Genomic DNA, 17,222 nt, shown 5'->3' on the forward strand with positions numbered 1-17,222 from the left:
CGCTAAACCATGACGCCTTCATGCTTATCCAGATGACGACAAGGAAGCAACCTGGTCTGAGAGGGTGATGTGTTTTTAAAAAAAAAAAAAAAAAAAACCTCAAGAGCCACAGTCCAGCATTTCACTCTGGTTTCTCTTCATCTTTACCCTCACCTATGATTAGGAAATGGACGGTAATCTGTCTGAATGCAGGAGAGCTTGAAGGAAATACACACTGGAAAACAAGGCCACTGAGGACCTGGATTGAACAGTTGCTCCACGGTGTCTTTAACAGACGTCTCTGTTTCCTCTGTAAAGGGAGGTTTGAGTATCAGCCCTGATGATCCTCAGCCATGCAGCTTTCAATGCTTTCCGCAAGTCACAACCCTGCTCAAAACTGGGACGAGGGCGGGCCAACAGTTTGCAGAACCGTATCCTATCAAACTGTATCCTGTGAAGCATACGTCATGGCTGAACTGTCACAGAGCAATTTGGGAAGCGAACAGGACGAACGCGCTCCGATGTCACAACTGTATGACGCTGTGACCGTCCAGGCCAGGGGATTGGACGACCAGATCTGGTGCTTTCTGAGTGAAGGCTTCCATTCCCCAGCTCCCAGTCCCCAGCTCATGTCTGCTTTTGCGATCTACAGGCTCCTGTGTGAACCAAGACCAGTCGCTGTGTAATTTAAGCTTGTGTCTTCCTCTGTTTTTTTCCTCTGCCGCATCTGTAGAATTTGTACGAGAGTTGGCAGCTCATTAAAAAACTCATGAGAGACCATCTGTTCTGTTTTGTTTTCTTTTTCCATGCCCCCCCCCCCCCCCCCCCCCCCCCCCCACTTCCCGCTGTAATTTGTACACAGAAAAGAAACCTGGTGCCTCTCCCTCTCTGGAATAGTCTTTCTGATTCATCACACTGGTGTCTCAGAAAATACGTGCACCGAGACTTACACATTGTTACAATACAAAATGCTATTTATCATTTGTAATATGTTTATGCCATTTATTGTGTGTGGGGGAGAGAAATGGACTTTCTTCCAAAAAAGCTTGCTGTTGTTTATGTCTTTTATTATCATTGTTTTTGTTCATAGAACCTTGTCAGTGCTCCCCAGATTGAACATTTGCATTCCTTTCCATTTGCAAAGGATCATTTCCAGCAAGGGGCGAACACAGCAAAAGATCTATAGTCGTCCTTGACATGGCAGTTCCTTTCACTGCCAGCAGGGGTCATGCATCTTATACGTGTTCCCCAAATACATATATAATCCCCCATCTGGAGAGAAAGGTCAGAGTATATGGCAAACTGATCAAAGAACACAATGACACGAAATGTAATAACATGTGTTAATGAAATCATTGGGTACAAGATCCCCACTGATATGTTGAAATGGCAAATAAGCCAGGGTGTCGCTTGGGTCATGTCAAAGACAGGATTCTGGCAAACAGCCAGCATGCTAGAAAGAGCGATTCACTCATTCTGGAAAGTATGATCCCAATTACCATGTATTAGAGACAGACACTGCCCCAGGGACCAGGAAATATTGACCAGGTCCTTTTGTTTTATGTCAGTGTCTGTCTGACAAAAGACTGAAACTTTCAGTATTCACTTACATCAGGCACCTGGAAAACTGTTACTCTAAAGGACATTTATAGTTTCACAACACCCCCTGAAAACCGCTGCTGTGGTATCACTCCTATTTACTCACCGTTGACAAAGGTAGCTATCAGTAGCACTCTACTTGTGCTCTCTACCCCACGGCTCCACGTAAAGCTTTTATAATCGCACACTTTCCAGGATTTCCAGTTTCGCCTACTATTCACACCCTCATTGTCAGTGAATCAGGACAGAGTTCTTTTGAGGTGGTCATAGTATTTAGTTCTTCAAGTGGTGTTGATTCAATGCCTCAGGCTCATTCACCTTTATTGCCATAAATCCACCCACCAGGTATCTTTTACGGCTCTTTTGTCCTAGGCCATGTACCTCAAACACAGATGAATTAAGTGAGAACCCACCTGGCACTTTTTTCCCTAACCACATATTCCAGCCTGGGATGGGCTGATTACCCCACCAGTTCTACCTGCAAAGAACCTTGATTTTATTTTATGTACACAGAGAAGCATAAGCAATTGCATCAGAAAACCAGTGGGTGTCTCCCTACCACGTACATGAGAGGTTTGCTTACATTTACATTTACATTTATTTATTTAGCAGACGCTTTTATCCAAAGCGACTTACAAAAGTGCATACAGCAAGTATAGCGACAGTATGGGGACAGGATGGGTACAGTTCCACAATGAGACAGTTCTCAGCTGAGAGCTTAGGTTTGGGTGTTCAGCCACCATACACACAGTTCTTCTCACCACAAACCACAGTTTTATGTTACATGCCATCATCCCTGACATAAGTGTAAGCTATGTGTCTTTCAATGAGGAATATCAAATGAGACAGGATTGTTGCATGTAAAAACAAAATTTAAAAACCACCTAATCATTTGTAGTAAAAAGGGAAACATTTTCCTTCTGAGCTGTACACCAAATCCACACATATTCAGAATCAGTCACCGTGATTGTTTATACTCTTAAACATGTATTTTAAAAAAAACTTAAACAACCAAAGCAGAAAAGTTGGAATTCATCATAGGCCAATAAAAAGCAGCACAATTATGGCAAGCTATGTATTATTATTTTACATAATATGGGAAGGTTATGGAGATGTTCTTTGTTCAGCAGCACTTGAGAGATGGTATCAGCTGTGATGCAAACCTCTGTATTGGTTCACCGTTCAGGTCAAATTTTTTCTGATGCTAAGACTAAAAGAAAGAAGCTTCTTTTGCAACACCTCCCATCTGAGTTTTTTCAGGTTCCCGATGACGCGCCCAGTGCCCCTGGGCATTCAGGATGGCTCCACCCCTGAAAGCACACACAGGAAACAGGAATTCCCATAAAATAGTGCGGCGATAAGTGTCACAGTGTTGCACCACTCTGGAAAGTGAGACCATGAGCTATACAGTACATCAGGTCTTACTGCTTGGGTTGCTATCATGTGAGGCATATTGCTGATGTTGAAAGAGGAAGCAATTCATCCGCAGCAGAGTAAAAACAAAGGATGATGAGGATGTTGCATGATTTGTTTTCTTTTTTGTGGTTTAGGGCATTTACTATGTTTCCTCTTTCCTGGATGCAGTGACGGAGGTGCAGGGCCAGCTGTTGTGACTCTTTTTAAAATTCAAACTTTCCATATGGCACAGAATGAAAATCAGAACTAAGTTTTGCAATGTAGCCTGTACTAAGAATGATTTCTTAGAATGCATTTTTTTGTTTTTGTTTTTGGTGACTGCAGGCTACTTTTGTAATGAGCAACAGCAAATTCCGCTCAGTGACCGCAACTGAGTAGAATCCATCTCCTTCTGTTATTTCCAGCTTTGACTGCCATCCAGAAAGCGGAGCAATCATATGGAGGTCTAGGGAAGAATTTATAGAGAATTAATGGCTGTCCCTGACCACCTATTTGGTCTTGTGTGCCCTTAGTTCTGTGAACGAGTCCTGAGTTTTCATTTGCAAGGAGACTGGCTTTACCAAAAAGCTCTGCCCCATCAAGGCATCTTAATGGGAAGTGAACTCCCTTCTCCACGGTTTGTAATTCCTCCCTTTGGTTCTATAAAAACTTCCCATAAAGTGACTACATGGATTCTTATTCTCCCTTCCAGAGATTCAATCCTGCAATCTGGCTGTAAATAAAAGAGTAAAGTCAATTAGTATTAATGGATAATCGTTCTTAGAATGTTACATAATAGTTCTTAGAAATTTAAAAGGAAGTATATATCTTGTCAGGTATAACATTTCAATTCAAGGAATACAGTGTTACAATTATAACCCTCACAATAATTATCCTTCCTTTTACAGCGACAGGCAGGAAGGACCTTGCAACTGGGTAACTCATATATAAATACATCAGGAAGCAGTACCACACCTTAGCCCTACACTGGTGTTAATAAACTACCTATATAAATACACTCACCCTTAGCCTATATGTTGCAGTCTCTGCACCTCATTTTCCTAAAAAGCACCAGGAAACATCCGAGGTTTTTATTCCCCTGAGCCTTAAGAATAAAAAATACAAATTTGGAGAGTTGTAGTTATTTCAAGCTAAAGCAAGAAACAACTTCTCCAGTTCCTGGACAGTTGGACAGGTACACAGGGGTGATTAACTAGCTTTCATTCTACCATTCTATAACGTCATTCATTATTATGCAACCTCATGTCAAGATACTAAAAAATCCTGGCCACTACCCACACTCTGGGATGACTGCCCCTAAGCTCTGTTTGAGTTGGAACTGATCCAGTCAGCAGCACACGAAAGTCGGGCATGCCCCGGCAACGTCAACATTCAAAAGCCCACTACCATCAGCTTACTGTCCTGGTTGGGGCGTCTGTACGTCCATGGTACACATTTACACAAGACACTTTAAATAGACTGTATATCCTAAATGTATGTTACCGGTTAGGCTCACAGAGTCAGGGCTCAGCTCCTTTGATATAATGCTCAGCGCACCACAGGAAGACGCTTGAGTCATGAAAATAAGATATGAGGTTTCCAGGTCTGGACAAGCGAGCGTGAGACACGGTCCCAGAGTGAAAGGGTTCCACGGAATCCACGTGAAACGGTTCTGACGTCTGATGACGCTCATTCTGTCATTGCCTCACATGCAGCGGTATTAGCAACGATTACGCTCCATCTACCCAAGTGGAGCAAAACGTTTAGTAAAACTAAAGTTTGTGGTTAGTACAAAATATATAATAATATATTATATTGTCAATGTTCAGTATTCATTACTGGTACACTGTGCATTTTTGGCGTATACCCATGTATTTTTAGATTTTGTTATTTATACTGAAGGATTAATTTAATTATTAAACCTGATAAATCTGTAATCAAGACAATATTATTCTGAAAATGGAAATGAATAAATCCGTATTCATGTGACCCAACATGTAGGACAGTTTTCCTCCCTTTAACGTTTGCACACGTACTATGTTTTGATTTTTGAAAATCAGACCGAACTATGTTGCGAGTGAACCTTTCATTCTCCGCAAGGGCTGCAAAAGAATCGGGTGAGTCAAGGGCTTCCACACCACACAAGCATACAGTATAGTTCCATCCACTTAATGCTGATGCCATATAAGGATACATAGCTTTGCTATAACACCAGGATGAAAAAAAATGTTTCTGTCAAACTACTGAGCAATTTGTTTCCAATTCTCATGGTTCCTTTGTTTATAAAATTAGCTGATTAATTTGTGGAAGACTGAATAAACACTCACTCCCTTGGCAGAGGTTTTTTGGCTTTATGCTTGCAATTCTTTTGTATCTTTCCTCGTCTACTCTTTTTTTCTCCAGTGTTTCGGAAATTTCGAATCGAATAAGTACTTACAGTAAAATACTGTTTTGTTAACAGATTACGTTATCAAATTGGTCTCTTTTCTTGGTTGTTGGCAGTCTCTCATCGCTCATGAAACCCAGCACTACACAACACTGAGAAAAATCGAAGACTGCTTGATGTTCATCAGCTCATGACGTGCTTGAAAGAGCAATTATTGTGACTAAGAGTACATGACAATACACAATATCAGGTGCTAAGTCCAGGTTCAGTGCATGCGCCAAATTTCGCAAATAATTTGGCAATGCTGTTGCAAACTCTCAAAGGAAAATTACAGAGGTCAATCAGGCCTAAAATTGCAATGTGCGCTCCAAACATCACTCACAGTCCCTTAGTTTTCTGCTCCTACTATCACATAAAGTAAGGAGCATGTCCTTCTCAACACAATTGGCTATCTAAATAGGAATAAATTCATGACAAGTACTCTGCGGTGCAGTGACTACCACCTGTCATGCATATAGCTACTATAGATACTATATACACACTATATACAGTATATTGCAACAAAAAAATCGTAGTACAAAATTATCAAGGTACTGTTACGACCCTTCTCTGGACTCGAAAAACGGATAAAAATGGCTGTAAAGGAAGTAGCAAGCGTAACTTAATTGTGTGATAGGCTATGTGTATAGAAAAACAAAGCAAGCAAGAAAACTGGCAGACCTCCCAGTCCACTAGGGATGTGCATCTCCATCAGTGAGATACACTTCGATACACATCTCGATATTGCCAACCATCCGATACATTAAAGATACAAATGAAGCACCTACTCATTCGACACGATTTGATTCAACACAATGCGATTCAACGCGATACGATGCGATGCAAAAGAATGTGATGCTATGCAATTCAATACGGTACAGATAGTTTTATTTTTTCGTTGGTTCTTCTTAAGCAGACAGCAAATCATAAATTAACTAAAAAAATGCCATTTTTACTCCACATATTTGTTTCTCTAGTATTGCAACTCAGTAACTATCTCATTTAATCAGTTTCTCTTGAAAAAGTGTCGCAAAATATTTGATTTGTAGCAATTCGGTGGAACGTGTAGCTCTTCCTCGTCCATGATAATCTGTGACTCGTCTAGACACGCCTCCAACTCGCGCGAGACTTGGCCGAGAGACTTGAGAATTGGCAACTGATAGCAGTGGGGAGACAGCCCGCTCGAGAAACAGTTTAGGGAGGAGGAATCTAAATAGAAAATTATTGGTCACATTTCTAAAAAATAAAGGCAGAGGACCTCTACTAATAATTATATATAAATAAATCGGATTTTACCGATGCAAAGATGTTAGAAACGATGCATCCCGAGTTCATCCCAAATTGTATCATCCCCAAATTGCAAATGTGCACACTTTTTTAATCGGGGCAATCGCATCGTGAATTTTTATGCCGGTGCACCGATGCGAATCGGTGAATTTTACCATCCCTACAGTCCACGGCAGCAAGAGTGCACCTACTGATTCTGGCCTCCACAGCCTCCCGGGGACACAGTGGTGGATTGTTCTGTTAAGATTAATTTGTTTAGTTTTATTTAAAACGATGGCACGGCAGCGATAGTCGAACGAAACGACGGCGAACAGGTGACCCCTTGAGCGCCTCGCCTTGCGAGTCCTGGTGACACAAACAACCGGTGCTTTGGTTGTGGTGGACCCCAATACAAACCGCTTTATGTCTGCGTCCAGCTTTCGAAAACAATAGAATCGTTGTAATTCTCCCCGTCCAGACAACATCCAACCAAGCTACCAAGTTCAAAATTGCCACGACGTTTTATTGTCATCCCACGTTTCTGGTCAGCAGTTCACCCTTTTATGCGTACCTGAAGGAGAGGCTGCCGTAAGATGCGTAAACACGCTGCAGTACATGCCAAATAAAACCTAAAACAAAAGCGTGTGTGTGCGTGAGGAGTATGTGGGGCCATATCCCTAACATTATAGATGATAATTACCTTGTTATTTGCTATTTGTGATAATATGCTATGTAACACGGTCTCACATGCAGATTAAAAGTTATTGCATACTCATATTGTCATGCGATGGTGATAGATGCTCCTGCAGGCTCATAATAGCGTTTTCCTCCCTGCCTCACTGTGTAGGAGACCTGAAGCTAACAGGCTGACCACTAATGCCTTCGTGCCTTATAATGCCCTATGTCACATATATCATGAGACAGTCCAGTCAGACTGTGAAAGTGGGAAATGGGCATGGTCTGTTCCCTGAACTTTCATTCATGTCAAATTTTATTAATCAAAATTCCTGTACACCCAATCAGGAAGACAGCTAGCACAGACATGTGCGTGCACACACACAAAAGTATTTCCCAGTAATAAACACTGAAAAAGGTATTCATGGATAGATGTATACATACATTCATTCCATTGATAAAATGTGAATGTGTAATTTCCCATTTAAAGAATATTTTGCCATCAGCATTGTAATATTTACAGTTGTATCAGTGCAAGTACTCCTCTGAAGAAATAACTGACTGGAGAAGCAGTGAACTTGGCCCCAGGATAGAATTCAGGGTGAGGGCTAAAGGTGAGAAAGATAGAATTCTAGTAGAATTCTATGTTAGTTGAAATGCCTTTGTCAGACAACATCTAGATTACAGAGTACATTTAGTGACTGGTTGCTGGTATGAAATGTTTAAGTTGTGAGGAGACAAGTCTCATTCTGTTCTTATTAATTAGCCTAGGATGTGGAGCACGTGGAATGCCTATGAAAGAGTATGCTGTAATGGTAGGTTCACACTGCAAAGGCATAACAAAATGAGTAAGAATGGCAAGGACAGCAACGTTTGTTTCAGGTTGATTTATTTATTATACCAAAACTGTGAGCACAGGTGAAAAACAACGAGCACAGGTTAAAAAAGTATAAATATACATATTTTTTAATTTGACAATGAGATCTATTAGGTGTTAAATATTAAGCAGGCTGAATTTTATTATTATATTTCCTTCAAGAATATAAAACAACAACATATAAAAACAATGAAAACAAATAGGTGTATATTGTAACATGGTATAATGATTTTCCATTCGCTTCACACCATATTACCAGACAGTGCAAAAATATAATCCCCTCCAGTTCACAGTAGATGCTACTGACAGGTTCCTACCTTGTCCACAGGACTTTACATTCATCACTGCTACATGAAAATCAACATTCAAGGACCAGTGACTTCTAACAGATATTCTGTCCTTTGACAAGGACAAAATTATACAGGATTTTCAGTTTATCTGCATTTCAACCAAACCTTCATCCAGATTAGTTCTGAAAACGGATTTAAATAAGTAATATACTGTACCAGTGTAATTACTGATAGATTACCAGATGTTATTACTACCAAAATTACTAGATGCTTGATTTCTTTTGCATCATATAGAGCATCTCCACTAAATGCAACTTTCACCAATTAAATACACCAGACTTCACACATTTTTGGTTAGGCTATTACATGCAGCTGAAAAACAATAAAAAACTAAGATGATATTTAAAATAATTTTCAGCCTCTGTTGAATAGTCTTTCCTATGATTAAGAATTTAAAGTAATCTAAAGCATTAGCATGATTTTCACCACCTTATCAGATAATACTGATGAGCTGCTGTCTGAAATGCAATGAGTTCAAATAAGTCGCACACAGAGGTCAGAAACATTGTTGTTGATTTATACTATGAATAAATTATTGATTTATACTAAGAATCAACACTGTTTTGAAATGCAATACTTTGTGAAACACCTAATACACTCCTGTCAGGCCATATCACAATGCCTGTTCTGTTTCACTGTTATATGAAAGCTATCACCACTACTTGCAATTTAAATAACTTGATCTCTGTCAATCAATTTAATAGCCTTGACAACTGTTGGCATTAGTGAGTTTGCATGAGTCATGGTTAAATACAACCAATGTGACTCAGCAGGATATATTACCCAATAGTAGGTAGAAGAGGGAACTTCCTTTCAAGTGATGAAATGTCTTATGTGCTCAAGGAAATGACTCAGAAGGATACATTACAAATAACCAACCAACAATTCAATAAATATATAAATTAGCAAATAAGTTAATAAATAATTTAAATAAACCATGAAAACCTGTAAAATGTCAACACCATGCGACATGGTGAGGTGCTTATAAAATCCCGAGATTTGTCTGAAGAAATTAATCTCTCTGAGAGACAAAGGTGGGGGGGGTCTTGCAGGGGGCAGCTGTGACTGGCTGCCAGCTGGAGGTCTCTTTGGTTCCCCCCGCAGTGGGGCAAGACCCCATGTTGAAAACAAACAGGAAGTTGTGTGTGCTGCCGCTGCCTCCGGCTTTGGCTGCTTTTTACCTTTCTGTCTCCTGAACCCTGACTCAGCTTCCCCCCACTCCCCTCACCCCCCTGGGTCTGGCTTCTTCAGAGCAGCCGAGGCGCAGGCCAGCTCAGCCCCTCAGGCCAGGCTTGGAGCGGGCCACGTTGCGCAGGCTGCGGAACAGGTCCTGGGCGAAGGCTCGCAGGTGCGTGAGGGTGACGTGCGTGGCCACCTGCACCTCGTAATCGCCAGTGAGGCGGGCGCCCAGGCCAGAGCCTCCGTACTGAACTCCGCTCTCCAGCTGGCCCAGTTCTCGCATCTGGAAAACCGAAGCCACATGTGGACCGTTACTCCTCAGGTGCCGTACCCAGTTTTCCAGTTTGCTTCAGTTTACTTAAAAAGCCCCCTCCGAAATGAGAAAGTTCTCCTTACCTTTTGCACCTGAGCCAGCAAGTCCCTGATATCAGCCAGGAGCTCGGTCACCTTCTCTGGGGTGGAAATGCGGTCATGGACCACGCTCAGCAGGTTCTGGTACAGATGCAGCCCCTCGGACATGCGGTTCAGGCACATTTCCTGAAGATGGCACCACACAGCCAGTTACACACAGACAATAACACCATTTCTACAAGTGATTTGACTGTGATTGTATATTTTTCTTACAAGGACAACAGGTAACAGAGATTTCACAGAAAGCATATGTAATTTGCCCTACACCCAGGCAACACAGACTGTAAGCACATATAAGAAGAATATTTTAGCAAAGAACAAAAGCAAATTCTGCCACTTGGATGGTTATGGAAAGCATGTGGTTGAGCTGGTCTTGAGGCGATTCCCTTTGCAATACACACAAAAACACCAACCCCCCCCCCCCCCCCCCCACCACACAGTGGTATTCACCATGGTGAAGTCAGCAGACAGGGCCCTAAGAACGGGAGCAGGGGGGATGCCCAGGGACGTCACCATGTACTGAAGGTTCTTCTGGTCGCCAGATGGGTCAAGGGTCAAGGCCTGCAAGAAGCAGGGGAAGGTAAGGTTAGAGGAAGGACATAGATGGATCCACTCCAGGACAGCAGCATGCTCATTTCAGCTCAATCAGCATAGCATCGATGGAAATTCAGGTCAGATATGAACAGACATGTCTACAAAGTATGCAGAGAGGCAGTAAAGCACATTCAGTGTAAAGACCAATTAGCCAACAGCAGGACGACTGATCACTGAAATAAAATCAACATGTTGCTGTAGAATGAGCACAGCCGGAATACTCCATGAGCTCCAAGTGCAATTATCTGAACATGGCTAACTGTCAAAGTCTGGACTTACTGAACTGGCCTTATTAATTTCAGAAAAAAATTTCATATTGTGATTTTTACATTTTCACATTTTAACTGTTTTCTGGAGCGAAGGAAAAGCTGTGGGAAAGCTGTGCTCCCTCCGTAAAACTCTAGATGATCACAGCAGAAGATTTGTGCTTGTTTATTTGTATGGCAGCAGAAATGCGGTTTGGCTGTTCTTTTTTGGCTGGCCTCAGGTGTTTTTAATTTTGCCTGCTACTGCCTGTCAAACTGAACGGATACACATTTCGACAGTTGTATGACTCTTTTAAGGCATCATTAAATGGCGAGTTCAGCGTGTAAGACATTTATGAGAGTAAATCAATCCCAAACATGCTGAAAAGAAATTAGCATGTTTAGCAATTAAATTATCAATATAAAACCCGACTGAGCACCATGACTTCATGTTGGTATCAATTGTTCGAAGGGAAGGGTTATTTTTGCAATGCATACGTGTAACTTGCCATTTTCTGCATTTTTGTAGAGATAGATAATAAAGGTGTCTTGAAGTTGAAGTTCATAATTAAGTGTCTTTACGTGAATTAACCCTGTATACACACTGAAAATGCCTATGTCAGGACGAAATGGCTGCATACGTCTGGCTTGATACCCATTTAGACTGGAAAAATCATGTTGTTCCGGATAAAATACAACTTTTCCTAGTAGACAAAATAGATGCGTTCATATACAAGCTGATTAATATCTGGCCTGACATTAACCACTAAAATGTACTGAAATTACTGACTTGAGTGCGTAACGCAAGAGTGTGTAAGGCGCACATCAACACAAATGACCCATTGCCAAATCGCTCTTATATTGCCAGTTCCTAAAACTATGCTTTCTGTGTGCGTTTCAAAACACAGTACTTCTTTCTATGCAGTAAAATTCGATAGGTTTATCACAGAAAACAAAGCATCTCCATACGAAACAAGTTCAAGGCTGAATTAGTTTCTTATGCAGATGCTTGATTTTAAACCAATCGAATTTTACAAATGCAATAAGACGCCGCGAACAGGAAGCCAACTTCAGCCTCGTCTCAAGCTCATTTTAAATTCTGGCTTGTATTTCAGTGTCAGCTGCTTGTCCCCAGCAGCCATGTAATGCACGCAGTTGATTTTATTATACTCCTTGACCCCTATCGAAAACCAATTATAGCACTACATCACAGTTAAAGAGAAATAATTGCGCGTTTTTCATTAACATCCTGTTACGCATTAACCAGGTGTAATATATGATCACTTACAACATTTGAGGATTTGTATGGTTGATTGATTTTTTTACTGAAGTGTCATACATACTATGGTACCCAGATACATTATACAGCTGTACATTAATTTAACTACTAGCCTATACTGAATATGCAGTACTTTAAAACAAACGTACTAGTTTCTAAAATGTTACCTATTTGTTGGTGGCAAAATTACAGATGCGTCACTGAAAGAATTAGCTCCGGGAACATTTCTCCAGTTCTCCAGCTCAGAACTCAAGGCTAACAAGCGTAGTGTATTGTCACAGTGTTCCCTCCAGTTGGGCTGATCGATTTCCAACCAACGAGACAGACGTAGGACTCAAATCATGAGCCCATGAGAAGTGAACCTTCCCATCTGTCTAGCCTGAACAAAGCATTAACGCGAGAGACATTACGGGTCATGTTGTCTTATAGATACGAACTTCTAATAAACCAGCAACTCACCTCTGAACTGACGCATGACTTGTGCACTGCGGGTATTTCGCTCAGGAGCTTGTTGACCAGACTCTTGCTGCGCTCCATGGCTCTGTGAAACTCTGGGTCCTCCATGAAAAGTCCAAGCTCCCCGGAATACTCTGGAAGCGGCGCCGAACTTGCGAGCAAATACAGGGTGCTGTGCAGAAATATAACTGCCGGAGGGAATTGAAACTGTTATCACACCAGCCACACAGCTAGCCACACAAAAGCATAGATTTCCTATTGCGGGACCGTGAAGGAATGCAGTTTGGCAAGTTACAGCGTTATCGCTGTGGGTCTAGTTACAGGCATAAATCACGCATAACTTGGGCTGCTGGGACACAATCTTATTGACTGGCTGCCAAAGACCAGGGCGCACTCCGCAGAAACTCTCCGAGTCTCAAACACTGCATACTCCCATTCTTAGAGCGCTTTTACCTGCACCTAGTTTTCAACTTTAAACGTTTGCCCCTTGAATTTGGTCCTCCGTTTTCAGTAAATTAATTTGCAGGCTGTGGGAGAATTGCCTGGTCAGCGCAGGGTGCTGTCTTTAATTGTCTCTTTAATTAGTCCTCTGAAGTGTTAGGCATCCTGTCAACTATTTTACCTCCGTTCTCCCGTATGACTCCAGAAAATGCTTCGTTAAGAAAGATAAAAAAACAAACCTAAACCTAAACAATGAGGGATATTAACAGTTTATGCTGAGTTTGAAATGAAAAAGAAGGTCACTTACTGTTGAAGGTGTTCATTCTGGCTGAGTCTAGGGTGTCTGTATGGAGGTTAGGTATAATATGAAACAATGTGGAATGTCTGATGGGGAAAGGAGTTTTGTTAAGTATTTATATGTTCAATGAATCAAGGCCGGAAATTCCTATTTTCACAAAAGTGGAAATTGGTGCTGATGAAATCTTACTCATTCTATCTTCAAATTTAGCACATGTACATGCAGCACTCCCTTTCCCACCCCTAGAGGAGGAGCAAAAAAAAAAAAGAAAAAAAAATCAGACAGAACAGAAGTGACACTTTTTGTAATAGTGTAGTTAACAGCAAAAAGGTACTTAAAGGTGTATTTTAAGGCATGTTCACTTATAATATGAAATTGAACAGGGATTTTTCAAAGGATCAAATTAATTGGTTTTCTGCTTTCATTACAGTGGATATAAAAAGTCTACACATCCTTATCATATTGCAGGTTTTTGAAATGTAAAGACAGAAATAACAACAATGTAAATGTCAGACTTTTTCCATCTGTAATGTGATCTTCCAACAAACGAACAAAAAAAAAACATATAGTCAATTATTAGGAACATTTTAAATAAAAAAGTCTGACATTTACGTCGTTATTTTTCTCTTTACATTTCAAAAACCTGCAATTTCATGAGGGTGTGTAGACTTTTTATAGCCACTGTATATCTAGAGGCTGTGGCTACAAGCCACCCAGGGACCCATCTTCTTTCTAATGAAGAAGCCAGAGATGAGGGGTAATGCTATTTTCCTTGATAAGGGACTGTATCTAATGATGACACCCCTCTAAAGGATAAGTTAAGAAAGTCTACAATAAGTCTGTCTAGACTCATAATTTTGTCTGTGTCTAGAGCGTATCTAGAACTGTGTCAATCACTTTAGCACTCCAGACGTCTCTGCTTCAACTACAAATCCTGGTAAATAATTGATTGGACTGGTGTTAATATATACCTCCAAGTGTCAGTGAGAAATTTACCTTTAACTAACATCCTCATGTGCCCTCTTGCTCCACTGACAGAGCTCTGTTTGAAATAATGTCTTTCATTCCCTTTATTTATCCCTTTAAAAATTGTAAAACCCAAGGGGCTCCTGAGCGGCTCAGCTAGTTTTGGCAGTCAGTCTGAAGGGAGATTACATTGGCCAGGGCCCCCTTGTCTTGCCACTCATTAACAACCTATGGCAACTTGTGAGGCAATCGCAGTTTACCCAGTTCAGATACCTCCATCTGGTGCACTGTGAGACTAGGGTGCAAAAAAGTGGCTGGAGTTTATGAGAGGAATCCATCCATTGCACTTCAGTGCTCTTGTGCACATGTGGAGGATGCAGTGGAGAGGCAAGGGTAATGTACAAGTGGTGATTCCAAAGGGATTAAAATAAAGGGAAAGGCATAGACAAACTTCTAGCAAACAGTGTGAAAACTTAAATTCCAGCACCTTGTCCATTAAGTGGTAACACTGAAACAGCCTAATGATAACATGCACTGTGAGGATCTTCTGTGGAGCTTCAACTTGCAATGAAAATGATAAATATATCACAAACAAAAAGAAACAAAATGAAATGATGATTTCCCATTGTTTTGGCAGACATTAAAATGAATCTGTAAAAGAGAAAATATCTTCTCAGGGATTGTAATAACTGAAAACTATGCAATGTTACATTTATATGAGCAAAGCACATTGATTATTGATTTATGTATTCATATTTTGATTATTGATTTATGTATTAATATTTTGATTATTGATTTATTTATTAATATTTGTATACTCTGTGGATTCCAAGATAGCTGACTATGTCATTGCCATTGACAAATAAAGTAGTTTTTAGTACTATGTAAACAAAGACATGTGTTACAGGTGTTCTCTTTGCCTGCAAATCTGAGCCAGCATTTAACAGACATTTGTGCTTTGACCAGGTGCTTCCCACTAAAGGTAAGGAAGAAGCGTTTCCCAATGTGATTTTACTAAATGTAAGTTTGATGTCAAATAATGAGGAAAACTTATGTTGCTGAATAGGGGGAAAAAACCCTGAGATTCATAAGTCTGACACAAGCCATGGTGTTCATTCTTTAGATTCTAAACACCAGTCATAGTTCAAAAATTACGCTTGTGATCACATCAGAATATTCTGATTGCTAAATTATTTCTGTGGAGTTCACCTTCATACATGACCCTGGCACAATGACATCAGGAGTCAAAATAATCTGACTTCTCTTTTGAAATGCTCAGACTACTGTGCGTATAGGTCTTAGGTCATGCATGTTGCAATGTATAAAGGGTTTTTTTTTTAATCGAAGATTCACATATCCTGTGCTGATTCACTGATAATTACATCCTGTTGATCATCTGATTATTGGGCTAACTAGTTGCTTTGAAAAGCAGTCCCGAGAAACATAGTAGTCACTATTGAGTTTTTCCAGGAATGAGACAATGAGACAATGAATTCTAAGCAATTCAGGCAGCCACCACACGCATTGAAAATATTGTTCACAACTCTAATCCTAATTTAAGAGCATCATTTAGGGACCATTCATGTAGCAGAGGTATTTTCCCCACTTCATAACATATTTGTGTTTAATCTGTTTGAGGGACAGTCTCTCATATATAGCCGCCTCACTTAGTCTTAAACTCCTGACATTTCAGCAAATCATTTCCTCTGTAAAGGAGGTATTGAGGTCAGCCTCCCAAAGGGATTTGGGTGTGGATGCTTTTCTGGACTTTTGTCCAGAAAAGCATACAATACAATACACAGTATTTATTTAGTATACTATATGTTTGGGGGTATCTTTTTGAGGAGGGGCAAGGCCAGGATCTTTTAACAGACTCTGGATTTGTGCATGCTTTTAACTGGTGTTTAGGAAGTCCTGTTTTCCAAAGGACTTCATGTTGCCATCACAGCAGAGGTCTCCTAATGTGTTGATACCCCTTTGTGCTCACTACACAATTTAGGTCTTCACCATATCTCTGATATGAGATTTAAAAATCTGCCACATTTAGAATGTTCAAAAAGGAGTTCCACATTATCCTTACTCAAATCTGACCCTCAGGGTAGAAAATATGTTATGCCCTTTGCTGGTGCCCTCTGTTTTAAACAGTGAAGGAATGGGTGTTCAGCTGGAAATAAAAAGGGGACTATTGTGTGCAGCAAGAAATAAGGGGTTTTGCAGTTTCCTGCGTGGGGAAAGTCCAAAAAAGAGGACCCCCCACCTTCAAGTGCATAGTTAAGATAAAGAAGACAAAGGTTTACCTCCAAGATTCTCCTCATGCCATTTTTGGTCTCTGCCATCTTTGTATAACGATTGTGGGTATGGGTAATTATTACTGACATAATTTCAGTATTGAATGTACCTAATATTCCACAGATTGTAGCAGAGAATCTTGACCAACAACCACCCTCTCAGATCTAGCTGGCATAAAGCCTATACTTTGATCAGGATATCCATTGACGTCCCGTTACGCTCTAGCAAAACCATTCTTATAACTATGATGCTGCATTAACCAGACGTTACCAATCACTGAGACCTCTCTGGAACTGTGAGCAAAAGCAGTATCATTGAGATGACAAATGCGCAGTTTCTCATTGTTTAAAAGCTTTGTCTACTTTCCCGGAACTTAGAGGAAACAAGTATTAACTGTATGATTGTCTTAAGCCACTGATCCTTAGTAACAACATTCGTTGATTACTGGCATCCTGGTTGCCATTTCCAGACTTCTCTCTCACAGCACCCACAGTATCA

At 40.6% G+C, this 17,222-nt stretch overlaps 1 protein-coding gene across 1 annotated transcript; it reads right to left on the reverse strand.

Annotated features, from left to right (window-relative positions):
• Positions 1-9,839: 9,839 nt before the first annotated feature.
• On the reverse strand, positions 9,840-13,494 carry LOC118794644 (granulocyte colony-stimulating factor-like). Its single transcript, XM_036552896.1, has 5 exons — positions 13,479-13,494; positions 12,734-12,918; positions 10,607-10,717; positions 10,142-10,282; positions 9,840-10,028 (listed from the first exon to the last, which is right to left on the reverse strand). Exons 1-5 carry the CDS (start codon positions 13,492-13,494, stop codon positions 9,840-9,842), a joined length of 642 nt encoding a protein of 213 aa, XP_036408789.1.
• Between the last annotated feature and the right edge of the window lie 3,728 nt (positions 13,495-17,222).

This window comes from Megalops cyprinoides, chromosome 19 (genome assembly GCF_013368585.1).
Source record: "Megalops cyprinoides isolate fMegCyp1 chromosome 19, fMegCyp1.pri, whole genome shotgun sequence".
NCBI classification, from domain to species: domain Eukaryota; kingdom Metazoa; phylum Chordata; class Actinopteri; order Elopiformes; family Megalopidae; genus Megalops; species Megalops cyprinoides.